Source organism: Phocoena sinus, chromosome 10 (assembly GCF_008692025.1).
Source record: "Phocoena sinus isolate mPhoSin1 chromosome 10, mPhoSin1.pri, whole genome shotgun sequence".
Taxonomy (NCBI): Eukaryota; Metazoa; Chordata; class Mammalia; order Artiodactyla; family Phocoenidae; genus Phocoena; species Phocoena sinus.
Genome location: NC_045772.1, coordinates 10,872,918 through 10,899,468, shown reverse-complemented (window position 1 = coordinate 10,899,468; position 26,551 = coordinate 10,872,918). Strand labels below are relative to the sequence as shown.

General features: G+C 53.5%; 1 protein-coding gene across 2 annotated transcripts in view; it reads left to right on the top strand.

Moving 5' to 3' along the window:
• Nucleotides 1-2,005: 2,005 nt before the first annotated feature.
• CYTH4 (cytohesin 4) overlaps nt 2,006-26,551 on the top strand; it is a 29,571-nt gene continuing 5,025 nt past the window's right edge. For both annotated transcript variants that reach the window (XM_032644658.1, XM_032644659.1), the window contains exons 1-8: nt 2,006-2,152; nt 10,843-10,925; nt 12,876-12,940; nt 14,147-14,213; nt 15,696-15,814; nt 17,492-17,572; nt 19,378-19,490; nt 21,421-21,569. In XM_032644658.1, coding sequence (XP_032500549.1) covers nt 2,056-2,152; nt 10,843-10,925; nt 12,876-12,940; nt 14,147-14,213; nt 15,696-15,814; nt 17,492-17,572; nt 19,378-19,490; nt 21,421-21,569 — 774 coding nt within the window. In that variant the 5' untranslated portion in view covers nt 2,006-2,055. The remainder of the gene's footprint in view (nt 2,153-10,842; nt 10,926-12,875; nt 12,941-14,146; nt 14,214-15,695; nt 15,815-17,491; nt 17,573-19,377; nt 19,491-21,420; nt 21,570-26,551) is intronic.

Sequence of the window (26,551 nt, the reverse complement as noted above, 5' to 3'; positions counted from 1 at the left end):
TTACCCCTCCCCCTCCACCCTTTCCCCTTTGGTAGCCGTATGTTTGTTTTCTATGTTGGTGAGTCTGCTTCTGTTTTGTAAATGAGTTCATTTGCATCTTTTTTTTTGGTTCCACCTATGAGTGAACCATACCCCATATGATACTTTCTTTGTCTGACTCCACTTAGTATGAAAATCTCTAGATCCATCCGTGTTATTTCATTTCTTTTTTTATGGCTGAGTACTATTCTATTGTGTGTGCGTGCGTGTGTGTGTGTGTGTGTATATCACATCTTCTTTATCCATTCATCTGTCGATGGACACTTAGGTTGCTTCCCTGTCTTGACTATTGTAAATAGTGCAAGCAGTCCTTTTAAAGAATAATGGTCTCAGACCCACTGTTAACACTTTTCTGCACAGGGAATGACACCTTTCTCTCCATTTCTCTTTTTGAAGTGACCCAGGAAATGGTTTTTCTGTGCCTGAGGCCCTGATGTGTTGAGAAAATTCTAGTTTACCATGAAGATAATGTCAGCAAGTTTCCTAGGAAATAACCTTGAGCTAGGCGAGAACTGGCAGACAGTGGGTGCTGGCGTGGGGGCAGGTTTGAAGAGCCTGAGAGCTCTAGACCAGCAGTGAGTAGGCCCAGCTGCTGGCCCTCAGCCGGCTCCTCACTCAAGTTCCAACTTGGTCAAGCGTGTCCCCGAAAGGAGCCTCAGCTTTCTCTTCTCCATGTGTCTCCATCCTCAGCAGGCCACCCGGGGCAGCTGGGCCACAAGTTTTCTTAAGGCCTCGGCTGGAAAGTCATGTAACATTTACTTCTGTCACGTTCTAGTGGTCAAAGAAAGACAACAGCCCAGTCCGGATTCAAGGGGAAGAGAAATAGACACCACCTCTTGATGGGAAGAGTGGCAGCGCCACAGTGCAAAGGGGTGTGGAGACAGGAAGTGGTGGAAATTGTAGCCAACTTTTGCATCAACCACACCATCTCCCCTGTGTGCCCTTCATTCATCCATCCATTCATTCATTCATTGCACGCTTGACCACCCCTTAAGTTCCCAGCATTTACCAGACATGGGACACAGAGGTGACCTTGTCCTCGTGGGGCCTCGAGACTGGTGGGGAAACAGATGAATAAACCGACATGTGCCACAAAGTTACAAGGAATGAGCATTTACTCTATAGATCTTTCTTTACACCGCACCTTTTTCCATAAAGAATGGGATCAGCCTGCCAGAAAAGGGTACAAGCAATAAAATTATGGATTTTAGCCCCCAAAGAAAATTTAAACCGAAAGCGTAAAGAAGATAGTGTTCATTGAATAGCCAAGCATCTTACACACATTATCTCCCTCCATCTTTTCCATAACCCTGAGGTGAGGATTATTATTCCCCTTTCGTAGTTAAGCAAACTGAGGCTCATGGCAGATAAGTGACTCACCCAAGTTCTCACAGGTCCTGAGCGGCAGAGCTGAATCACACCGCTGAGTCTGGCCTTAAAGTCTGTATGCTACAACAGAACAGCTGTAAAAGAGCTTCAGATTTGACTGAGCTTCCTGGCAGCCTGGGGGAAAAGGGAAACTGAACATAATGCCCGACTGACCACCAGGCAGGAAAAAGCCAGGCATTTCATTGAGGGGAAGCAAAGCCCTTCCTAGCACTCAATTAATTTTTCTTTGCTCAAGGGAGAGTTGATGAAAGAGAGCTTGTGGGGTGGAATCGATTGGGCTCAGCTTGGACAGTCCAAGTTGAATGATCCTTCAGCTTATATGCAGGGAGGTTCTGTCCTCCAGTAATCATCTTCCTCTGGGGTGTGTGTGTGTGTGTGTGTATCTGTGTGTTTGTGTTTTTTTCTCTGTGTCACCATCTTTCTCTTTTTATCCCTCTCTGTCTCTTTTGCCTCTGTCCCTCCCTTGCCCACACCCAAAATGCAAAGAGTCCCCGCTACCCAAAACTCTGCTGGTTTTTAGGAAGTGCTACGACATCAAGAGACTACGCACCAGACCCCAGCAGGACAGGACTTCCTCCCCACACTGTGCTGGGCGGGGCAAACGGGAAGGGGCCTGTTGTAGCTGAGATGACGCATCCCTGCCTGAGCAGCAGCTGGGTCAGTGGGCCACAGGAGCACAGGCCACCTTTCCCCGGGGGCTTCAGAATGGACTTGTGCCACCCAGGTAAGCACCTGGGCCGACCTGTCAGTTTCCTGTTCTGTAGAATGGGGATAATGGTGCCTGCCTCACAGGAATCGGTGTGTAAATAGATATAACACAGATGGGACATGCAGAAGCAGGCAACAGATATTTATGAGCTCAGGCTAGGTGCCAAGCTGTGTAGCATATGCTGGGAGTCCCGCGAACGAAGCAGGCATGGCCCCTGCCCTCATGAGCTTACGCTCTAGAGGGGGAGACAGACAGTAAATACATGAATGTACTATGTCAGGTGGTGACAAGCAGAATGAAGCCCAGTAAAGTGAGATAAGGAAGATGGGTGGCTGGAAGTCCTCAAGAGGAGACACCATTTGAGCAGAGACTTGTGGGAGGGAAGAGAGTGATCCATGTGGGTTTCTGGGGAAAGAATATTCCAGGCAAAGGAACAGCCAGTGCAAAGGCCCTGAGGTGGGACTGAGAAAGGTTGTTTGTGTTAAAGATGATGACGTCTGTGAGAATGATAACTGTCTGGGTGGCACAAGGGCCCTGCAGCCCGTTTGGCCTCTGGTGGGTGACAGTGGCCTTTGGGGAGGCTGAGGGCACCACTTTTGCCAGTGGAGCGGCCAGCAGGGGACGATGGCTGAGACCCTACCTGGTAAGCAGGAGAGGAGGCTGTCAGTTGGTACAGGAAGAGGACAGGACTGTGTTGTGTTGTGTTTCTGTGAGGCCGAGAGGAGAGCAGCCAAGTCTCTGTGCCCTGCATCTCAGAATGTTCCAGCATGGCCTGGAACTCCAAAAGACAAGGGTTGCCAGGAGCTGTCCAGTTCCCCAGGTCCAGATGACGTGAACCCTGTTAGCCACAGACCCCTTTCTTCAAACAAAACCTAAAACAAAGCAGTCTGAGCCCACTCACTTGGCCTCCCCTCGCCCCAAGTGTTCTGGGGAACACAGAGAACCACTGATCCATTTCAACAGCCCCCATTTTCAGCTGGAACAAAGGAGGCCAGGAGAGGGACAGTCTTGCTGAGGCAGGATGACTCCCCACCTCCAAGCTCCCTGTCCAATGCTCTCTCCCCGAACCCCATGCTTCTCCTGGGGGCTTTTGGGGGCAGGTGGCTCGCGGACTGTACGGCTCGGTGAACACATCTTAGGGGCAAGTAGGGACGCAAGCGGGGACCCAGGAGGAACAGTCCCTGGCTCAAGGTCACTCAGCAGATACGAGGGTGACAAGAAACAGTGAAGTAATCCCCCCCACACTGCCTGTCTTTCCACCGTTATTCTTGGGGTCTTCGTGTACAGAAGTCCTTAGGGTGGTTGCACCCATAATGCAAAGAAGAAACTGAGGCTCACAGAAGTGAACTGGAGGAGAGGACGGGATTGCCCAAAGTCGGGCGGCAAATAAGTGGCAGAATAAGGACAAGATCTGAGAAGAGCGAGAGCCCCAGTTGAGCCTGGGCTGTCAGGGAGGGGAGGGGCGAGGCCTCGCAGGGAGGCCAAGAGGTGAGTCACTGCTTTGCTCCAGGCTGGTCCTGGGACGACAGGGATTGAATGGAGTCACTGCAGGCAGTCTCTTGGGAGATGTGAGGACTGCACTGATCAGTTCATCTACTCATTCATTCATTCAATAAGCAGTCCTCTGGTGTGCAGGTCCTGGGCTGTGCAATGCTAGAGACAGCAATGACCCAGCCACAAGCCCAGCCCTGAGGGAGCTGCTGGCTCGGGAATGGGGGAAGGGGGAGAAAACCCTATAGGACGGTGACCCAGGGCAGATGTGCAAATGGGCACAGACCTGCAGCCTGGGAGAGAGCGACTCTCTCTACCCGGGGCAAGGGAGATCTGGGAAGACTTCCTGGAGGAAGTGGAGGGAGGGAAGGTCATTTCTCTGCTACCCAGACTGGGTCTTACTCGGAGCTCCTTCACAGCCTGGTGACTTGCCCTCTCTGAGCTCTGATTTGTCATCTCTAAGTGGACACCATCATCCTGGCCTCACCCCGGGGAAGTGGGGAAAGAACAAGGATTTGGAGTCAGCCCGACCTGGCTCAGATCTCAGCTGTGCACCAACCTGCCAGTGGTCATGATGGGCCTCTTCCTTCTGTGGGTTTCAGTCTCCCTGCTCATACAATGGACAGGATGGTGACAAAGGGGCTGCCTGCCCTCCTCCAGCTGTGGGTATCTGACACCCAGAAGCAGGTCCCCTCCCCCTAGGTCTGCCGAAAAGCTGAGAGGTCCAGGCAACAAAGCCCCAATGTGACCAAAGACAGCCGCGGGGCTGGTGCAGCAAGACTGCAGATTAAAAATAGAGGCAGGTGGGTTGGGGGAGGAAGCCGCACGATTTGATGCGCCTGCAGGCCCTCTGGGGCTGAGGCGGGGTGCAGCTCTGCTAGCCGCCCCCATCTCAGACCCCCTCGCACCCAGACTCTGAGAAGCCTCCGCCTTTAGGGCCCCAGGATCGCACCCTCCTCCTGCCCTGGAAAGGGGAAGCGGGGCCAGCTGTCCTGGAAGCCAGGCTGCGAGCAGATTTCTAAAAATATGATGGGAAAGAGGAAGGACAAAGGGGAAGTAGAGAGGAGCTGGGGAGATGGCCGGGACGGCACCTGGGCACACTCAGCTGGCCTGGGCACGGGGTGCGGAGGGCAGCCCAGCCACGGGGTGTATGGGTCGGTGTCCAAGGGCGGCCTTCACGAGGTGTGGGAAGCACGGCCCGGCGAGGAGTAAACAGAGCTCACGGTGGTGGCGGTGGTTACCATCATTTTAATACCTTCGTGTTTTTTATCATTATTGTCACTATTATTATCATTAAAATCCATCTCCCATGAGCAGCACCAGTGCCTGAAACTCCATCATCGCTAGGCTTGGAGTCAGTAGTGACCCCCCTCAGGCTGTGTCCTTGTCACCCTCCCTGCACCTCAGTGTCGTCAGCTCTGAAATGGAGAGAAATCCCCACTTTTAAACAAATAGGTGAAGGGCTGGAAGACACCCACCCCCCATGCACCACGGGATGACTGCCACAGGCTCCGGGCGGGCCGTCAGCACTGTTTCAGGGTTCAGATGTACTCGGCCAGCTGCCAGCTGTTGGGGTCAGGACCTGACAGAAGGGGCCAGTGGACTGAGAGGGTTCAGGAATGCGCCTGTCAAACCACGAAAAGAGCTGCATGAAAAAAAGACAAATAACCCCTCTCTACCCTCACTCCAACCCACTCTCCCAGGACCAAGGGAAAAGCACTTTCCCCAGCTCTACCATGTCGGACTTGGTTTTTTTGTTTGTTTGTTTGTTGTTGTTGTTTTTGGCTGTGTTGGGTCTTCGTTTCTGTGCAAGGGCTTCCTCTAGCTGTGGCGAGCGGGGGCCACGCTTCATCGCGATGCGCGGGCCTCTCACTATCACAGCCTCTCGTTGCGGAGCACAGGCTCCAGACGCGCAGGCTCAGTAACTGTGGCTCACGGGCCTAGTTGCTCCGCGGCACGTGGGATCTTCCCAGACCGGGGCTCGAACCCGTGTCCCCTGCATTGGCAGGCAGATTCCCAACCACTGCGCCACCAGGGAAGCCCTTGGCCTTGTTTTATTTCTTACCCCAAAAGAGAAAGGGGCTCAGACTGTAGACATCATCCAGCATCTTGTCTTCATTCTCCTTGGTGCTCAGCCATGGTCAACATTTCTGTGTCAGAATGTCCAAGCTTAGCGTCTTGATGGGGTTTTGATGATTTGCGCAGAGATACCTGGCTTCTGAAGATCCATGTGAGGGTTGTGGCCTCGGAGCCCCAGATGAGTGTAAATCACAACTCTGCCACCTTCCAGCTGTGTCCCCTTGGGCAGGTCACTTAACCTCTCTGAGCTTTGGGTGCCTAATCTATAGAATGAGATTTAGAAATACCTTCCTCCAGAGCTGTGGTCAGGATCAAACCAGATAGTGGATGGCAAGAGCCTGGAGCCCCCAGGGCCTGAAGCACAGTAGGTGCTCAACCAGCATGCCTTTCCTTAACCAACAGCTTGGCTTGTTTAGGAAGCAAAATCCCAGAACTGCTGCAGGGATGGGAAGGAGGTGACGGAGGTGGGGTGCCCAGACGGAGCACAGGAGGGCCCCTGAGAGGAGATGGAGACAATGAGTAGGAGCCGCTAGGCAGAGAGGAGAAGGAAGGGCATTCCAGACAAGGGGGAACAGCATGTGCAAAGGCCCGTGGAGGGAGAGAGCGCACTGGAACACGTGAAGGGCAGCCAGGAGGCCTCAAGCCTGGGGCAGGGGCGGGCCCAATGTGAGATGAGGGTGGGGCACCAGCAGGTCTGATGGACCCAGTAAGATTTGGGGGTTTTATCCCCAGGACAATGGGAGGCCATGGGAGGGGCAGAGTGGAGGCAGGGAGACTTCGGGAGGCCCTCCGTCATCCAGACAGCGGAGTCCAGGGTTGTGGGGAGGGTGGAGGCCATGGAAACAGAAAGAAGGTGGACAGGGCTTGGTGATGGACACAAGGATGAGAGAGGGGGTGTGTGTCAAGGTGCCTCCTGGGGTTCTGGCTGGGGTATCTGGGGGGCCATTCCCAGAGCTTGAGAACTCAGGAAGAAGGCCAGGTTGATGGGAAATTCTAGGAGTTCCATTTCAGTCACAGTAACAAATGAGCGTTGGTCAGGACACAGGGGGATGGAAGGGTCTGAAGCTCGGGGAAGGGGTTGGAGCTGAGGGTATGTGTGTGATTTCTTGGCCTAGGAGGGGAGAGGGGGATTAATGAGACCCCACGGGGAGAGAGGAGAAGTCGGCCTGGGACCCAGCCATGGGATCCACATTGGGGATTATCAATAGAAACACGGAATTCCCACCCAGCTTCTCTCCAACAAGCACCCTGTCTGGAATCCATGTGGCCTCCAGCAGCAGGTGTGCCCTGGGCCAGAAACAGGCCTTCAGGACACAAGCCCCAGCCAACAGGAAAACAACGAAAAGCAAACAAAACACAAAAGTCTGATCTTTCGTCCCAAAGTCAACTAGAGGTAATTGAGTTTTTCCACCGTGGAACTCAGCCTCCCTTCACTCCTGACAGAGGAGTTCCGGGTCCCAGCCTCTAACGCTGCCTCCCTTGCTATGGCCCTGCTCCTGTCTCCGTGAGGATGGCCCCTCACTCCTTCTGTCCCTGCATGTCTCCAAAGGCACGCAGAATCCACCTCTCCTGGGATGGAGGCTTAGGTGTCGGCAAACTAATGTTTTGATCCCAGCACTGCCACTTCTTGGCTATGTGACCCAGGGCAAGTCACTTCACCTCTCTGACCCTCAGTGTCTTAAACTGAGAAAGATCCACTTGAAAGAGTTGTGAAGATTAAATGACATGATTTACATGGAGCTGCTGGCATAAGTGTTTTTGAATTTAGAGGTTGATGAGACTCTTGCTTTGTCCCCTGGTGTAAGTGCCACCTCCCCTCACCCCCCAGGAAGCCAGGATCTCTAGACCTCATAGTTACAGGGACAGAAAGGAAAACTCCCAAGTGGGTCACTAGAAGGATGGTAGCACTCCTATTCCTTCCTTGTTCCTGAATCCCAGGAGATTACCTCTCGGGGAAAGAGCACCATCTAATGGTCATTGATTTAGGGTGTAGAGTTCATCTTGGAGGAGGACGCTGCATCCAAGCAGGATATCATCTCCAAGCCAACACCTCCGCGGCACCTTCCATAACTGCTCCATCGTTCCATCAGGCCAGCATCCCCTGGTGGTGAAACGTGTAAGAGGACCATTGCATCCGGCCACGTGCCCCTCCCACACCTCCCTTACTGTAAAGAGGGTCGTCCTTTAGTCTCATGTGACGTGTTGCAGTGTTCTGGGTCAGCAGATCAAGCCCTTGGACAGTGGTGCTGGCCAAGACCCTGTGGGTGGGAAAGACCACCATATCCGGAACAAGGGATCCAGTGTAATCGGTTTGCCACCAAGTTGCTGTTTGGTCTTCTCAAGAAACAATGGGTCTCTGTCGCTGGCAGGTCTGATATTCAGCAGTGGTGGTAGCTTGGAGAGCCTGGGTGAGCGGGTCCACGCAGAGCCTCCACAGAGGCCACATTCATTCGTGTACCGTTGTACCAACACTGGGCTAGCCGGTCAGAGACTCGCTGGTGTCAACTGGCTGAGTCATTCTATCCGCCTGGTGATTTAGTGCCTCTCCTGTGGTGGCTGCTTCCTGGGGAACATTGGGGTGCTTTACAAAAATCTTCATACCCTGTGCCCACTCCCATAGGGCCACCCACTTGACTCTTCCCCAGAACCTCTCTGCTCCCAAACTTCCTTCTTTCCTTCCTTCTGACCGAGAAGTCAAGGCATCTTCTACTGCCCATGAATACATGTATATTCTTACTTCATGCCGCTTCTCTTTCCACGTGAAATAGACCAGGTGCCCTACCCAAAGCTCTGCTCGCTGGGAGGACTTCTCACCACTCTCTCTTGAACACCTTGAGCGGGTCTGTAGTTCAATAGCTGTCCAGTTTTACTTGTACACAAACACTGAGTCACCCATCCTGGAACCGAGTTCAGGCATTTTTCTCCTTTGTCATGAGGTCACAAGGGACACATCCATGAAGACATAGTATGAGCTGAGGGACCTGGTACAACAGAATGACAACAAGTGGATGACATGAGGGTCTGGGTCACCTGTCCCTGGGGCTTCCTGGAGCCTTCTGTCTCTGCTCACACCTGTTCCTGGGTGAACAACTTACAAAGGGTTGCTGTTGGGCTCACTTGACTTCATGACTTGGTGGGTCAGACCCATCTTGTCTGCTTGACAGAGGAATCATTACCATTTACACTTGCCACAATGTTGCAGGAGCCTTCCTTCTGGGGGCCTGGCCTCTCCTTCGGTCAGTAGGGCCTGGAATCTAAAACCTGCTCAGGTCCACAAACCAGGCAAGGGCTCTTGGCTTTTCATGTAGTGACTGCCCTTTGGGAGGGGCGTATCCTTGGGTGAGGCAGCTCCATTTGGGCTGAGGTAAGTTCCTGAGGAGGGACTCAGCTGTGAGTCATCAGGAGGCTACACACACACACACACACACACACACACAGCAGCTGAGGGAGTGGGTGCCTTGGTCCTGAGGGGGAGAACTGGGTGACACAACATGGCTCCCATTATACGTGTGTTGTACCCTTCCCATATGTCAGATCCTCACTGAGTGTTTGACAAAATTCAGATTTTTTTAATCCTGACCACCACCGTCTAGGTTATGGTTCATGCTTCAGAGACAAGGACACTGGATAAGTTGAGTTTCAGGTGTGGCAGATGTAACAAAAAGACTCAGAATAGCAGTGACTGAGACATTCTCAAAACTTATTTCTCTCTCATTGAAAAGTCCAAGTGGGTAGCTGGTGGAGGTGAACGTGATGACTCTTCTCCACATGGCTGCCCAGGGCCCCAGCCTCCTTCTAGCTTGGTGCTCTGCCACCTCAATACCCAGCTAACATCTCAAAGTTCAAGACGACTGCTCAGTCAACAGGAGGGGAAGTAGGGAAAGGGACCTCTTGATATTCTCTGCTTTTATTTGGAAGAGATCATATCTGTCCTTGCAAAACCTTTAAGAAAGGTGGCCAGGCGCTTCCCAAAGCTACGACTTGAGAGTCGAGAGGATGTGGATGGGCAGACAGGAAAAGGCCTCACAGGGCGGAGGAGATGTAGAGGCAAAGGTGGAGAAGTAAGACTGAGAGTAAGACTGAGAGTTAGACCATTTGGGGGGCAGTGAGGAGCAGGCAGGCTGGACTGGCAGGCTCTTGTTGAGAATAAGGGGAATAAGGCTGGCTGGCTGGATGAGGACTTTTCCCCCTATGGAATAAGGATTCCATGGAGATTTTGACCAGGAGAGTGTTATGGATGGGACAGGAAGGGGGGTGGGGGTAGAGGTAGGTCAGCTGACCCAGGTGGGGGAATGGTCATAGCACATTGCCAGAACATTGGCACACCTGTGTCTCCTTTAACTCATTTCCAGGTGACGAGGAAAGAACTCAGACTTTGTCGTCATCCCAACCCAAGTCCCACCCTGGCTCAACAACTTGTCCCTTTGGGACCCTGGCCAGGTCACCTCACTTCTCTGAGCCTGAGTGTCTGGGGCAAGCACTGTGAAATGTCCCCCCAAATTCAGTTTCCCCATCTTACATAGTAAGGATATCAGGACCACCCTATTAAAGGCTCATTACCCAGCCTCCCTTGAAGGTAGCTGTAACCGTGTGGCTACATCTGGCCAATGGGATGTGAGGCAAAATGATCACCACTTCCTGGTCATACAAACAAATGAATAAATGACAGATGCGTGATCCAGCGAAGAAGTAAAGTTGCCACAAAGGATGAATGCCTTCAGCAAGTGTTGCACTGAGCACCTGCTATGTGTCAGGCTCTTTCTAGGTGCTGAGGATACAGCAGTGAGCAAAATTGTTGAAGTGCCTATTCTCATGGGGCTGAGTGGGATGAGTAGAACGCAAAAGATGCAAGTAAACAAGATGGCTTAGGGAGTCTGCACCCAGAGGGGCAGAAGAAACATAAAGCTGGTAGGAGGGGAGTGTGGGGAGGGACTGCTTTAGACAGGGCAGTCAGGGAAGGCTTCTTGGAGGAGGCGACATCTGAGCCAAGGCCTGGATGAAGAGGGCAAGCAAGTCACGGGTTTCCAGAAGGAAGAGGGTCCTGGGGAAGTGAGAGCTAGCTGGGGTGGCTGGAGCCGAGTGATGGAAGGGAGGGCGGGGAATGAGCCAGGGACCACCTGTTCTTCTCTCTCCAGACCCAGGGGAGCTGAGCAGCGGGGAGGCCGAGGAACTGCAGAGGATCAAATGGCATCGGAAGCAGCTTCTGGAGGACATCCAGGTGTGCTCACACTCACGCTTACAAATACACATGCTCTTGTCCACCCACACGTTCGTGCTGACACACCCTCAAACCACACATACCCACAAGCAAGCAGTCATGCATGTTCGCACACCTCCTGACCCAGCCTAGGCCAAGAGCGGGGCCAGATTCCAGCCCACATGTAGCCTCAGCCCCAGCCCCCAGGAGTGGGGCAGAACAGAATTCCCAGGGGAGTCCCCACTCCTGGGTTCAGTTGCTAGGGCTCAGAGAGAGCCAGGAGAGCAGGGGAGAGAAAGGGAAGCATCAGTTCAGCACCTACTATGTGCAGAGCCCCACCTGTATGGCCTCAGTCTGGTCTCATCTCCAACCCGGACCTCAGATTCATCCCCCCGAAAATGTAGACCATTCGGTCAAGATAACACCATTATCTGCCCAGCACTTGTCAGTTCACCAGTTTCTCAGACATTAGCTCATCTGATTCTCAGCAACCTTCTGAAACAGGCCCTGCTTCTGCTCCTGGAATGTGCCACCATGCTCCGTCCTGCCCCTGGGCCTTTGCACTCACAGTCCCCTCTGCCTGACACTCTCCTAATCCCTCCTCATGGCTCCTTCTTCTCCTGGTTCATTCTCAGCCCAGATGCCTCTCCTTCTAGGGGTCGCCCTGTCCACTCTGGCTGTAGTTGGTGGGACCCCACTGCCCATCCCAACGCGTGTACACCTAAGACTCCAGAGAAAGACGAAGGCACAAGATAACTCCCTCAGCAAGTACTTACCATGTGCCAGGCTCTTTCTAGACCATTACTCTGATCGTCTTCTGCATGGTCCTTTCATTTGCCCCATGATCCAAAGTCCAGTGGGGTGAGCTCCATGTAAGGAGAGCCTGGGTCTGTTTCCCACCCCTATATCCCGAGTCCAATAGTCAGAGCATAGTAGGTACTCAGTTAATACTTACGAGTGAACCTTCGTTTTATTTGTGGGGAAGCCACTCAGTGACTTGGCCAAGTTCACATGGACCGGAGCTGACTGGGCTCAGAAAGAGGCTCCAGGCCCCATGCTGCTCCTGGGCCCCAGGACAAAGCCCTATTAGGACTACCCCCATCCCAAAGATCTTCAGGGAGGTGAGGGAAGGCAGGGCTGCCTTTGGGGGCTCTTGCCGCTGCCACTGAGTTAGGGAGTCTCCTCTACCACTGGGCACCTCCCGCCAGGTCAAGATGGAAAAGGCTTGGGGGGTGTCAGGGAAAGCAGAGGCTTGGAGTCAGACGCTGGACGTGTCCCTTCACCTCTCTGGGCCTCCGTGTCCTCTTCTGTAAATTTCACTGGAATTGCAAAGTCCCTGAGAAGAGGTCCTGTGCCGTCTTGTACTCTGTTGACCCATAGCACCTGGCTCGTAGTGGCCACAGAGTCTAGGGAGCGGGACAGGGTAAATGGATGGATGGAGGGAAACCAGAGAGGAGCTGGGGCCTGATCATTGGGTGAGAGTTTGTACCTCCTGCCTGGCCAGGCAGTAAGGAGCCATGGATGGAGTTTGAGTGGAAAAAGGGCCGGCACCAAGCTGTGCTTCAGAAAGATGGCAGCTGGGCGGGGGAGGGCTTGTCGGGAAGCTTTGGCTCAAGGGTAGGACACTTTTCAGCAGCAGAGGTGAGAGATGGGAAGACCAGAAATAGAGTGGGGGAAAGGCTAGGGACTGGGGACTCCCTCACCCCACGAGAGGAGCCCCGGGAGAACTAGGGATAAACAGAGGCAAGAAGTTTGGCTTGGGATTTTGAGGATATGAGATATTCGGGAAAGGGATCCACCAGGGGGAGGGTCCCTTAGTGGCAGCTCAGGACAGAGGTTTGGGAATCACGCCTGGAAGTGGGAATGGCTGTGTTTGGGGGGAGGTGGGGGTCGTGAAGCCTTTTCTGTCCCAGGCTCCGCCCCCTGACTCTACCTCCCCACCCTCCCCCCGCCCGCCCCCCCCCCCCACAGAAGCTGAAGGACGAGATCGAAGATGTGTTTGCTCAAATCGACTGCTTCGAGACAGCAGAGGAGAGGTGAGGGGCCCGGCAGGGGACCCTGGGAAGCTGCCACAGTGGCTTCCTGAGGACGTCACATGCCATGAGTGAGAGTGAATGAGCCCGGGCCCTGGTGAAATCAGGGGTCGGACCCCCAGAGGGGAGGCATAGGGGGGTGAAATAGGAACAGGGCGGCCCTGACACTCCATCCCGTGGTCTGGTCTTGTCCTTGCTTCCAGCAACCCCTCTGTTCAGCAGCAACCCCGATCTCCCACCTCCTCCACCCAAAGTCTCTCCCAACCCACCCTGACCCAGCCCCTGACCGATCGCTGGCCAGGAGCATCCTGGGTTGGGCCAGGGAGAGGGGAATGTCAGCCCCAAGTATGAGGATAAGGAAGCCAGGGGCCTTACAGGGACAGGAGCCTGGCCTGTGGCAAGGCCGAGGCTGGTCCACCTCACTCCACCCGTAAGGTGTCATCACCCCACCCCTTCTATAGGAAGACTGCCCCTGGCTCTGTGACCTGCGGTCGGTCCTCCCCTAACTGAGCCTCAGTTTCCCCACTTGTACAATGAGAAGGTTGGTCCCTACATAATCCCCTAGGGCCCCAGGGCACTGACTCCTCCATACGGTGTCCCAGGAGATCCCCACCCTGCCCCTGCCAGCCTTCAGTTCTCTGACGCCTCTGATCTCCACCTTCCTAGCCCGGACACGTGCACACACTCACGCCCACATACACACGTGCACTGCCCCCGTGTCTCCAGCCCCAAAAAATGACAACAACATAACATTTACACGGCACCTAATGCTAGCTATTTTCAATGCTTTAACCTTTCAACAGTGCTTGTGGGGGCAGGTGGTAGAGTCACCGCATGCTACAGATGAGGAAACTGAGTCCCAGAGAGATGAGTGGGATTTGCACCAGAAGCCTGGCTCCAAAGCCTGTGCTGTTACCCACAACCTCCCTGTTATCTTGCTCCCCCTCTAAACACGGGGCCCCTCTAAATCCCCCCCAGGAGCATCTCTGGCTCCTGAGGCCACAGCTCCAGAGCTGGGCCCATTGGAAATATGGTCTTGTAGCTCAGGAAGGGGCCCAAACCCTGCATTTCTCACGTTCTCCCCGGTGATTCCAGCCCCACTTGGAGGCCCTTAGGGAATACTGGCTCTAGCTGAGGGAAGCGTCCTCGGGGATTGGAGGGGTGTCCTGGGGTCCGGGGGCGTCCAGGCTGATGTCTTCCTGTCTACAGCCGCATGGTCCAGAAAGAGAAGGAGCTGGGCATCGGGCGCAAGAAATTCAACATGGATCCCGTGAAGGTAGGCAGTGCGGGGGCCGAGTCAGGGGGCTGGGAGAGCTGCATGCTGTGGCCCTCCACGACGTCCTCTTGTTCCCCCTCAACTGACACAATTACCCACTTTACAGATGAGGAAACTGAAGCCCCGCCGGGCTCAGCATCTTATCCTGCCCCACGCCTGTTATGGCTGGGGGCTCCGCCACCCCACAGCATAGTAGCTCCGGGGCATGAGGTGGGAGCCAGGAGGATGCGATGGGGTCTGTGATGTCTGTCCACCGCTCTGTGAGTTGGACTTTGGGCAGTGGGGCCCTTAAACTCTGGGACTCAGTCTCCAGAAGTGTCTTCCAGCCCCTCGGCTGGGGAGCCAGTCCTGAGATGCTGGTGTGGAGCCCTGAGTGCTCAGGGCTCAACTACGCTCTAACCCCACCCCCACTGGTCTCAGAGCACCCCCAGTCCCCACCCCTCGCCCAGCCAGGTGGCCCTGGGCTCCTTTCCTGTAGGAGCTGGGACAGGAGGAAGCCACAAGTTGACACACGGAGGTGGGGTCAGGGAAGCCACGGGGTCCCTGGAAATTTACTGCTCTCTCTTAGAAGGTTGCCTCTTCCCCATCACAGGCCTCCCGTGTCCCAGTGGCACAGCAATCAACCCCTGCCCCCATCCACACGGACCACACAGACCACACGCACACACGCGCGCGCTAACTCACTTCCTACCTGATCCTGCCTGAGCGCCCCTCAGGGAGGGGCCCCTGAGGGATCCCCTGGGCCATCTGCCTGTCACTCAGAGCCCTCCACAACCTGTCCCCGCTCTCCCAGCAGCCTCTTCTCCAAAAGGAATAGGAACTCGAAGGCATCATCACGGAAAACCAGACACCAACCCCTCAAACCCTTAAAATTAGATGACAGACTTCCATTGCCTGGGTTGTGGGGAGAGATGTCTGAGATATTGTCAAATCAGAAAATCGGGCGAGGCACACTTCCATTTTCACACAGAAAAGGGAGGAAAGGACCACCAGGGAAACTGTCTACCTCCGAGTGGCAGGACTGAGCAACTTCCTCTCCTTTTGACTGAGCAGTTTTTTTCTAATTTTTATACAATGGACATAGATTACTTGTAAGAAAAAATGAAACACTATGTTTAAATAATATGAATTTTAAGGGGGACAAAAGGAAGGGCTGAATCATTCAATCTTAAAATTATAAATTCATAGAATCATCGAAGCATATCATCAAAGAGTGTCAGACTGAAGGGCACTCTGGGGAGCACCTGGCATGAACCTGGTTCATGGCAGGAACCCCATCTCTCTTTGCACGTCTCTGCTGATGGGGAACTCACCACCTTACGAAGGCAACTTCTATTAAGGAGGGAACACAACTTCCCAGAACAAGCTGTGCCAATGCTAGAATGCCAGGCCCAGGGCTCTGGCCACAGAGGCTCTCTCCCTCCCTCCTCCCAGGCCAGCTGCTGGGCGGGGCTACTCACGGGCTCTGTGTACCACCTCCAGGGCATCCGGTATCTCACTGAGCACAAGCTGCTGACCCCTGATGTCCAGGATATCGCCCAGTTCTTGTACAAGGGCGAGGGCCTCAACAAGACGGCCATCGGCACCTACCTGGGGGAGAGGTAAGGAGGGCGGGGCCTTAGGGAGGTAGAGAATGAGGGTGTGCAGGTGTGCACAGATGTGGGTGAAGGGATTGTGTGTGCAGGTAAGTAAGGGAATGAGTCATGTTAGGAGAGTCATAACTCCTGGGGTTCAGCGGCCTAACTGATCACGTCCCTCCAGACCCTGAACCAAGGGCTGCCTGCCGGCCTTCATTCCTTCCTTCACTCATTTAGAAAACAAGTAGCTATTTTTAGTATCTACCGTGTACCAGGCAGTGTTCCAAGCCCTGGATTTACACCAGTGAACAAGATAGACAAAACTCCTGGTCGGGGGGGCGGGCAGGGGGATTAAATTGGGAGTATGGGATTAACAGATATACACTACCATATATAATAGATAAACAACAAGGATTTACTGTGTAGCACAGGGAACTATGTTCAATATCCTGTAATAAACTATAATGGAAAAGAATTGAAAAAAGAATACAGATATATACATATATATGTATAACCAAATCACTTCGCTGTGCACTTGAAAATAACACTGTTGTAAATCAACTATACTTCAGTTAAAAAAAAACAAACCACTGGATGTCCAGTGGTTAGGACTCGGCACTTTCACTTCCACGGGCCTGGGTTCAACCCTGGTCGGGGAACTAAGAGCCCACAAGTCACGCGGCACGGCCAAAAACAAAAACAACACAAAATCAAAAAGCTCCTACCCTCAAGGAGGTACATTCTAATGGGGAAGGCAGATCCCAAAATATGTAAAATAAGTTAGAAAATTATAAGTTCTTTGGAATACAAATAAAGCAGGGAAGGGAGATGAGAAAGTTCTGGGAACCATGCTTCGAAGGCTGTGGACTTTAAATAGTTGTGGACACAAAGGGTCTCACAGAGAAGGTGAACTTTGACTGAAATTTAAAGGAGATGAGCAGTGCAGCTGTGGGGCAAGAGCATTTTCAGGCAGAGGGAACAGTGTGTGCAAAGGCCCTGGGGCAGAAGCTGCTTAAAGAACAGCAGGCTAGTGAGACCGGAAGAGAGAGAGGAAGGAAGAAAGTAGTAGGTGACAAGGTGGGGATCCCTGAGAGGGTTCTGGGCAGAAGAGTGGTCTGAGGGGACCCTTCTGGCTGCTGGGTGGCAGATAGACTATAGGGGACAGGCGTGGAGCTGGGCCAACGAGCCAGGAACCCTTCCCCCAGGCTCCCCGGAGGACACTCTCCTTCTAAGCAAGCAGGGAACCCAGGTGACAAGAAGGGCAACGCTTTCTGATTTCAGATCAGGGAAGGGGAAGGAAAAGGGGGTGGGCATTTTCTCTTGATTTTACAGATGTGGACACTGGGGCTTGGGGAGGTCAAGTGGCTTGTGTGGGGTCACCCATGAAGGAAGTGACAGAGGAAGGATTTGACTCAGGGCAGGCCGCTCTGAAACCAGAGCTCCCCTCCTGGGTGAGGACAGTGCTGATGAGCCGTTGCGGGGTGGGGCGTCTGCTGTGTGTGGGAGGACATGGACGTGCACACGGGGGCGGGGGGGACTGTGATGTGGGCTCAGACAGATGTGAACAGACCAGATGGTGGCTGGATTCGGAAGGAGGACATCTCTCCCCTCCTTGGCCTCCCCCACCTCAACCGCCCACCCGGAGGTGGGTGCCAGCAAATGCCCGAGTGTGTCCCGCCCTCCCTTCTGCCTCCTCGCCAGGGACCCCATCAACCTGCAGGTCCTCCAGGCCTTCGTAGATTGCCACGAGTTCGCCAACCTCAACCTTGTCCAGGCCCTCAGGTGAGTGGTGCAGGGGGCAGGGGCCTGACCCTCGAGGGTGGCACGGCAGGAAGGGTTGGGGCATCACCATCCACATGGCTAACAGCACAAACAAAGCATCAGGAGAAAGAATGAATAAATGAGGGAACTCCCTGGCGGTCCAGTGGTTAGGACTCAGCGCTTTCATTGCTGAGGGCCCGGGAACTAAAATCCTACAAGCTGCGTGGTGCGGCCAAAAAAAAATTTTTTAATAAATAAATAAATAAACTTAATTAGTGACATTATCCCCCACATAGAGCTGAGGTTAGATGAGATAATAGGTGTGGACTGCCTGGATCAGTACCTGGCTCGTTACTACTACTACTATTATATTACAGCATTATTATAAAATAATATTAAGTCATAATCATTACTACTATTATGATGCCGTTCCCATCCCGCTGCTCTCTGCATTAGTGCTTGTTTTACTTATTTTAATAATGCAGCTTAGTATGTACTGCATTTATTATTACTTATTATTTTCTAATTAGGATATTATTGTTGCTACTCATTTTTACAACAATGGGAGGCATTACAGTACATGCGGTAGGAGCACAAGCTCTGGAGCCAGACTGCTCAGTTCATATCTTATCTCTGCTACTCACCCCTTGGGAAAGTCACACACACACACACACACACACGCACACACACACACACACACAAAAAAAAAACCTCTCCGGGGCTTCCCTGGTGGCGCAGTGGTTGAGAGTCCGCCTGCCGATGCAGGGGACGCGGGTTCGTGCCCCGGTCCGGGAAGATCCCACATGCCGCGGAGCAGCTGGGCCCGTGAGCCATGGCCGCTGAGCCTGCACGTCCGGAGCCTGTGCTCCGCAACGGGAGAGGCCACAACAGTGAGAGGCCCGCGTACCGCAAAAAAAAAAAAAAAAAAAACCTCTCTGTGCCTCAGTTTCTTCATCTGTAAAATGTGGATACTAACAGTACCAACCTCATAGGGTGATGAGGACTAAATGAGAAAATGCTTAGAACTGGTCCACCGTCAGTGCTTAGTAAGTCTTGCTGCTGCAGATGATGCCTGGAAAATCAGCTCCTGAGTGGGGGCATTTGTTCTGGGCTTTGATGGATGATTAGGAGTTTGCTAGGCAGAGAAGGAAGAAGCCACCAGCATCTAAGCAATGTGGCCTTCCCTTTAACTCCCATGCTTTTTAAAGGAGAGGGGTAGGTTGGGAGTCTCCAACATTCATTTGTTCATTTATTCACCTGTTCATTCTTTCACTCATTCAGCTAGCCTTTACTGAGCAGTTACTGGCTGTCCCAGCTCACCAGGAGATGTGAGAGGAGCAGGCACTGCCCTTGCCCTTGGGGAACTTAGTTGGAAGCTGTGGAAATCATTTACTTCTAAGAAAGGGATGCCCAGCCAAGGGAAGACACTCCCCCAGGGACCCACAGTCAAATCCCAGGGCCCAGTGGCCAGGCGGGGAGGGGCCTCAGAACCCGGGAATCCACAGGGCTAAGGTGGACTGGGCCGCAAATGGTGCTGGGTCTCAGATGGGCAGAGGGGTGTGCCCGCTCAGCTCCTGTATTCTAGAAGAAAAAGCATTTCTTGGATCCCTCCTGCAGTCTTGGTGCTCAGAATAACAAATTCCACTGACCCCACCCCCACCCCCCATGAGCCTAGATGACAGGTGCGGAGTCTCTCATTTACAGGATAAAGAGACTAAGCCTGGGAAACACAGAGCAGCTTATGGCGTGGGGGGATGGGGTACCCCCTAAACCCCCTGTTAGAGCCTCCCCCACCTCCACTGGCCATGGCTCTGTTCTTCCCCCAGACAATTCCTATGGAGCTTCCGACTGCCAGGTGAGGCCCAGAAGATCGATCGCATGATGGAGACCTTTGCCACCCGATACTGCCTCTGCAACCCAGGTGTCTTCCAATCCACAGGTGCCAGTGTGGGAGGGGACCCTGCCAGACACAAATCTGCCTTCCAAGGCACCTCGGCCTCTCTACCCCCTCAGGTCTCTCCCAAGCACCCAAACCCTGGGAGCCCAGATCCCCTCAAGAACCCTCACTGAGTTCCAACAACTCTGTGCCAGGCCCTCTGCTGGGTGCTTGTCAGGCAGAACTGCCTCAGGGCATGATCCTTGGGAGAGAAGGCAGGAAATAATGGCACAGGGTGCTAAGGCATCAGTGCCTCATCTGAGGGCAGGGATGGGGGAACTCAGTGTGTCCAGGCTGGCTTCCCAGAGGTCCTGAGGTCTGAATGGGGTTCTGAAGGATGAATAGGAGTTCTCCAGGAGGTCAAGGGGAGAAATGGCCTTTTAGACAGGAGTTCTAGTTTGAGCAAAGGCACAGAAGCATGAAACAGCCTGAGCAGGGATGCAGGGCGCAAAGGGGTATAGAAAGATATCAGCAAAACTCAGTCCCCCACATCCCCCAACATGGTGGGCGAAAAGTCATCATGGCAGGCTTATCCTGGCCTCTTCTCTGGGTCTGAAGATACCATAGCAATAACCAAGTCCACATATTGAACACTCCCCATGTGCTAAGTGCTTTACCCATGCAAAGTCATGTAATCCTTACATCCACTCTACAAGGTCATCCCTGCAGAACACAGACTCCGAGAAGCAAAGGGAGCTTTTCAGCAGTATATCCATGGCCAAGTCCTACAGAGCATTTGCCTACCTTGTAGTTATATATAAATTAGGGATTTGCTTGTTTGTTATCTGTCAGCCCCACAAGTCTAAATATCTCACAAGGATGGGGACCATACAGATTTTTTCACCAGTGAATCCCCATTCTGTAGCACTTAGGAGGTACACAATAAATATTTGTAGGAAGGAAGGAATTTTAAAGCACCAGATTTGAATCACAGTCTCACTACTGAAGTTCGTGACCTTGGACATGTAAACTCACTCTCCCCGTGTCTCAGTTTCCTAATCTGTAAAATGATGGTGGTAACAGTGCCTACCTCATAGTGTTGTCAAGGGCTGTAAAGAGCTTAGCACAGGGCAAGCACCAACATTAGTGCCACTGCTACCAGAGGGAGAATTATCGATGTCCTAGAACATGAAGCTACTTCAAAGTTAAACCTCCTAATATTGCAGATGGGGAAGCTGAGGCTCTGGAAACTCAGGTACTTTCCAAGGTCAACCGGAGAGTTGGGGACACAGCTGGACTTCCCTGGCTCTGGACCCAGGGCTTTAAAACATCATAGAGTAGCGATCACCTCCTTCCCAAACGCTCAGCCCAGCCTCGCTCCCGAGCACGTGAAAGTCTGAATAATGGAACAGGAGCGCGGCTCCGGGAGCCCCACAGTGCTAATAAGATTACCAAGTGGCACGTGACGAAGCCCTGAACGGTGTTGCCAACAATAAGCATCCTCTGAGTTCCAAGAAGGCAGAGAACAGAGTGGGCAGGAGAGCTGGGAGGGCTGGGGTGGGGGGGGTGGGGGAGCTGGAGAGTGGGCGGAGCTGGGGGGGGGGGGAGGAGGGCTGGAGCTGGGGGGGCAGGGCTGGGGGCGGGGAGGAGGGCTGGGGTGGGGGGGGAGGGCTGGAACTGGGGCCGAAAGAGCGGGAGGGTTTAAGTGGGTAGAAAGGGAAGAGGAGGGAGTTCCTGGCAGGGGCCCCAGAAGGAGCAGAAGTACCAGGGTAGGAAGGCACACAGGGGCTCCGGAACTGACACCTGAAGCTTGTTTGGAGCAGGGAGCCCCATAAGAGTGGGAGGCGTGGCCAGGCCTCAAATGCCAAGCCGGGAGGACAGAGTGGACCTTCAGGACATTGAAACGGCCCATTCTTGGCCCCTAGAAGGGATTGGGGCAGGGGAGGGGGGAGTGGCCAGGGCCAAGACTGTGACCTCTGTCCCGTCCCCACAGACACCTGCTACGTCCTGTCCTTCTCCATCATCATGCTCAACACCAGCCTCCACAACCCCAATGTCCGGGACAGGCCGCCCTTCGAGCGCTTTGTGTCCATGAACCGTGGCATCAATGATGGCAGTGACCTGCCTGAGGAGCAGCTGCGGGTAAGAGGGGTGTGGCCCCACCTAGCCCCGCCCCCAGGCGTCCAGGAGGAGCCTGTCCTTAGGTCCATGGCCCAAGAGGGGCTCTTCTAAGATAGGCCGCTCCAGGAGAGGGCGCTGCTGAGATGGCCCTCCCAGGTTGGTCACTGTCTTGAGAGGGACCATCACAAAAGAGGTTGATCCCGAGAAGGGCTTTCCCAAGTGGGCCCATCTTAAGAAGGAGGTCCAAGACTGAACACCCAGGAGGTCCTCCCAGACCTCAGCCTTTGGGGATCTCTGGGCACCCATCATTCACACCTTCCAGAAAGGGTGCCTCACGCAGCCTAGGTCTATTTTTTGGAATCCCAGATTCTTAGACTCTCAGTGAGTCAGGGCTGAAAATCCCCAGACTCTGCTCAAACCCCTCCCTCTTTCAGAGAGGAAGGAACAGGTCTTCCACAGGCTACACATCAGCTCGAGAGTCGAGCAGAGCCCAGGCCTCCCATCCCCTCCTCAAACAGTCCCACCCCTGCTACACTGCACCGAGCCCTGTGCCTGGCATGGGGCACCCAGGGATGAGTAAACCCACATTCAGGGTCTGGTAGGAGGATGATACACATGTGAATTATAACCCTGCGCGATTCATGCTGCACTGACCGTAGGATACGCAGCTATGGAGACACAGAGGACACTATTATCACTCTCCTGGGAGAAGGGGAAGGGTGCCATCCTGGAAGACTCCACAGAGGAGGTGACTTTTGAACTGGGCCTCGAACGTTGAGTGGGAGTTTGCCCAGAGGAGAAGCAGGGAAAGGACATTCCAGAAAGAGGAACTAGCCAGCATCCGACCTGGTTGGGAAAGGGAGGGGCATCCAGAGTGGCCAGCTGGGTATATACAGACCGTGATGGGCACCGAGGTTGGGCCAGAGAGACCATACTTCGAACGACAGCCTCAGGAGTTTGCCTGCTTCCTATGGGCAAAGTGGAGCCAGGAGCTGTTGTAGAAACACAGGAGTGAGATTCAAAGCCTGGCTCTGCAAAAATGAATTGACGATTCATTTCTAGGACCAGAGACGCCCCAGAGCTCAATAGAGCTTCAGTTCCCTCCAGGTCAGAGCATGGCAGGAGGGGAGGAGACGGTGTGAACCCCACCCTGGCAGCTTAGCACCCTGTGTACCTCCGACAGCAGAAGTCTGGTCGGTGTGGGGAAAGCCTGAGTCTGGAGCGATTCTGGTGCCCCTCGGTGTTTGAGAACAGCCTCGCCCTTAGCCCACCCTCCTCCTTGGTCCCCAGAGACAGTTTATCCTGGTGGTCAGGGGGCACGACGTAAAATGAGGGCTTGAAAGTAGGTTAGAGCTCAGGTCAAGTACCATCTCCCTGTTTGCCCGCTGGGTGACCTTAAATAATGACTCACCCTCTTGGAGCCACCATTTCCTCAACCAGGAGAACAGGGATAATGATGCCTGCGTCACAGAGCTGCTGTGAGTAGTAATTTTTAAAACTGTAAAGGGCATAGCCCATGCCAGGTACATAGCACGAGCTCTAAAGTGCAGCTTAGGTCGCCATCAAGAGTAATTAATAATAATTTAAAATCCCCAGCCCTTAGTAAAATGCCTAAAACGTGGAAAGCATTTGAAAACTGGGAGCACATCTCATCGCGGTACCTGGGGCCGGAAGCTGGGCGCACCTTGTCCAGCAGGTAATGAGTTAATGACACGCCAGCACCCGTCCTGTGGGATCTCCCAGGTGCCACTGTATTGCTTCAGCCCCCAAAGAGCCTCCTTCCCTCCCGAGGTATTTTTCCCAATTCAAGCCTTTTGTTAATAACAATGCATTGCATTTGTATAGAGCTTGTAACTTTCTTCTCATAGGGCTTTCCGGTCTACTATCTCAATTTAGCTTCAAGCTCTTCCTGGGAGGTCTGGGAAGGGTTTATTATCCTCCTTGGCAGCCGAGAGGGGCAGGCACTGAGCAGGGAAAAGAACAGAGCGTTGGAGTCACAGCCACATCCAAGTCCTGGCTCCCCCATTTTCAAGTTGTGTGACTTTAGGTAAGTGGCTTGACCTCTCTGAGCTCCCGGTTTATAGGATTAGTGTAGGTAAGCTTATAGGATTAGTAAGGTATTTAGCACAGCACCTGTGTCGTTGGACTGGCCAGTTAATCCAGAAGCTTCCCAGGACACAAAGTGAACCACACTGGCCTGGTCCTTGCTCTTCAAAGCCTTGCTCTTCAAGGCTTTCACAGGAAGCTGCTCAGGACCGGGGGTCCTCTTGCTTTCTCTTGGGGTCTCATCCTCCCCGTGTGTAAAGCAAGGACTCGGCTTTAAGCACCTTCAGGTATTGAGTTTGCAGCTTTGCAAAAGGATTCTCCAGGACACATAACATTTTTAAGTGACCTGATTTATGAAATTAAATTGACACAGATACATCACCTAAAGAGAGGTCACCCCGTGACCATGAGGGTGTGCAGCTGGGAAAGGCTTCAAAGAGGTGCATGATGGGAGCTGGGGCTCAGGCATGTTGAGCGGGTCTTGCCCTGGCCACCCTGATGGGGACGGGGCGAGTGCCTAAGAAACTCAGCCCAAAGGTACAGGGTGTAGACTCAGAAGATGGGAGATCAAATCCCAGCTCTGCCCTTATGGTTGTGTGCCCTTGCGTGTGAGCCTCAGTTTCTCCATCTGCAAAGTGGGCTGATGACACTGACCTCACATTGTTCTCCTGAGAAGCAGACAAAGCACTTCAAGAACCTGGCACCACTCACCGTGACAGCGTTGCCCAGAGAGGGAGCCAGGGTGGAGATGGGGAAGAAGCAGAGAGGATAGAAGGAGGGCTTGTCCACTCTCCAGTGCCACAGGTGGAGAAACCGAGGTCCGGGCAAGGGAACAGTCTCCCAGTTCAGGGCATCTTCTGCTGCGGGCAAGGCCGGACCTCCTGGGTTCCTGTCCAAGCGTCTCCATCAGAACTGACCATATGCTGGGCCCATTAAGCCATCTCGACAACCTTAGGCAGCAGGTACCATCCCCAGTTTACAGCGAAGGAAACTGAGCTCCAACAGAGGTAGCTGGCCAAGGGTCTCAGTCTGTGAGGAGTCCAGATTCAAACCCACGTCTGTCTGACTCCAAAGCCCTTCCCTCTGCAGAGACCAGAAAGCAAGATTAGGGGATGGAGACCTTGGCCGTGTTTCCCAGCTTCCAGTTTCTTCCTGGCTGGAGGAATCTCAGCTCATATCATGGAAAAGATGGGGGATTGATGGTTGGCTTCAGGCTCGGCTAGATCCAGCTGCTCAGTGAGGTCAGAAGAGCGCAGTCTGGTCTCTCCATCTCCGAGCAACCTCCTCTTCCAAATTGGCTTCCCTCTTAAATAGGCTTTCCCCAGGTTGCAGCAAAGATGGCCTGGGCAGCTCCAGGCTTCCATCTTGCTTTATACTCTAAGCTAGAATCCCAGAATTAAGGCTTAGTGAATTAAGGCTTATTGACTGGCGGGGGTCACAGGTCCCTCTCTGAACCCGTCCCCGTGACCAGTAGGATGAAATGCTCTGATTAGCCAGATGGGAGTCATTCACAGTCTCCTGGAGCCTGGGGGCGTGGCAGGTGGGCTGTGAGTGTCAACCCCCCCACCCAGACAGCAACCTGGACAGAAAGTCCAGGTGCAAGGATGTTTTATTACAGGGAGCGGGGGCAGGGGGAGCCTGGGGTTTACAAGGTACAGGAAATGTAGGTGAACTGAGCTGTTTCCCTTGTGGGGGCAGAATGTGTAGGCTGTCGGGCGCCTGCCAAAGGTGCCATGGGGCTCCCTGTGGGTGTCATGAAGGATGAGGCCCTCCCTGTCCCCCCGCTCACCTCCTTGGGCCTTCAGAATATTTGTGCTGCCAGCTTCGCTGACAAGGCCTTGCTGCCACAGACCTTGTTCAACCGGCCACCACCACTCGGGGAATCCCAGGGCCAGGCTGGGCCAGGGCAGGATGGGTAAGGCAGGGCTTCCCGGCTGCTTTAGGGATGCAGGGGTTCCAAACAGAGAAAGTGGTCCCTGCTCTTCCGCACTCACCCCACCGCAGCCAGCGGAGCCCACTCCATCAAACCCAGGAAGACCTGCTTCCAGCCGGCACTCTCCTCCCCCCATCTCTTACCCCTCCGCCACCCCTAAGCTCCTGGATCAGAAAAGCCCTTTAAAAACCAGAAAACACCATTTCTAAAACTTTGGGGAATCGAACAGTACTCGGGAAAATTTTCCTTTAAAATTTCGAGGAAACCGTCTGAACAGCAGCACAGACAACTGCAACAGAAGGAAATGATGTCATTATCTCAAGGATAGAGACCCAGCATTGTGTCTGGCTTTAGTCAGCAGAATTAGACAATTTAGAATGTGTTTTCCAAACACTCGGGAAATCTGGGCAGGTCGTCTATGGAATGCAGTGCCCCACGGCAGGGGGTTCAAAACACACAGGGGTGATCTGTTGCCAACATCCATATCTCTCCCACAGGGAGGTCTTAGCCCTGGCTTGCATACTTCCAGTGACAAGGAACTCATTACCCTACAAGGTTGCTCCTTCCATATTTCAGCAGCTCCAACGTCTAGAAAGTCCTCCATAGAGAACTAAAATCTGCTTTCTGAGAAATTCCTAGCCCTCAGAACAGGTCTCTGGTCTCTGCCTAGGAGAGGGGGCTTTAAGAGCCTAGGTCAGCATCCCACCTTGAGTCACAACATGGGCAGCCAATCTCCAACTCCCTAGCAGGTCCTCTGTGTCCCCCAACCCACGATACACCTGGAAGTCTAGCGATTGCACCTAAAAGAAGAGGAGACCCCTTCCCCCTTAGATGTTGTCCAGAGAGGCACTGAATCCGGCTGCTGTGCCCCAGAGAGTGTGTGTGTGTGTGTGTGTGTGTGTGTGCGTGTGTGTGTGTGCGTGTGTGTGTGCACGCATGCACACGCACACACACTGGTGAACATGTGTGTGCCTGTACACATCCCAGCCAAGCATCCTGTCTCCAGCACTCTCAGACGTGGGGG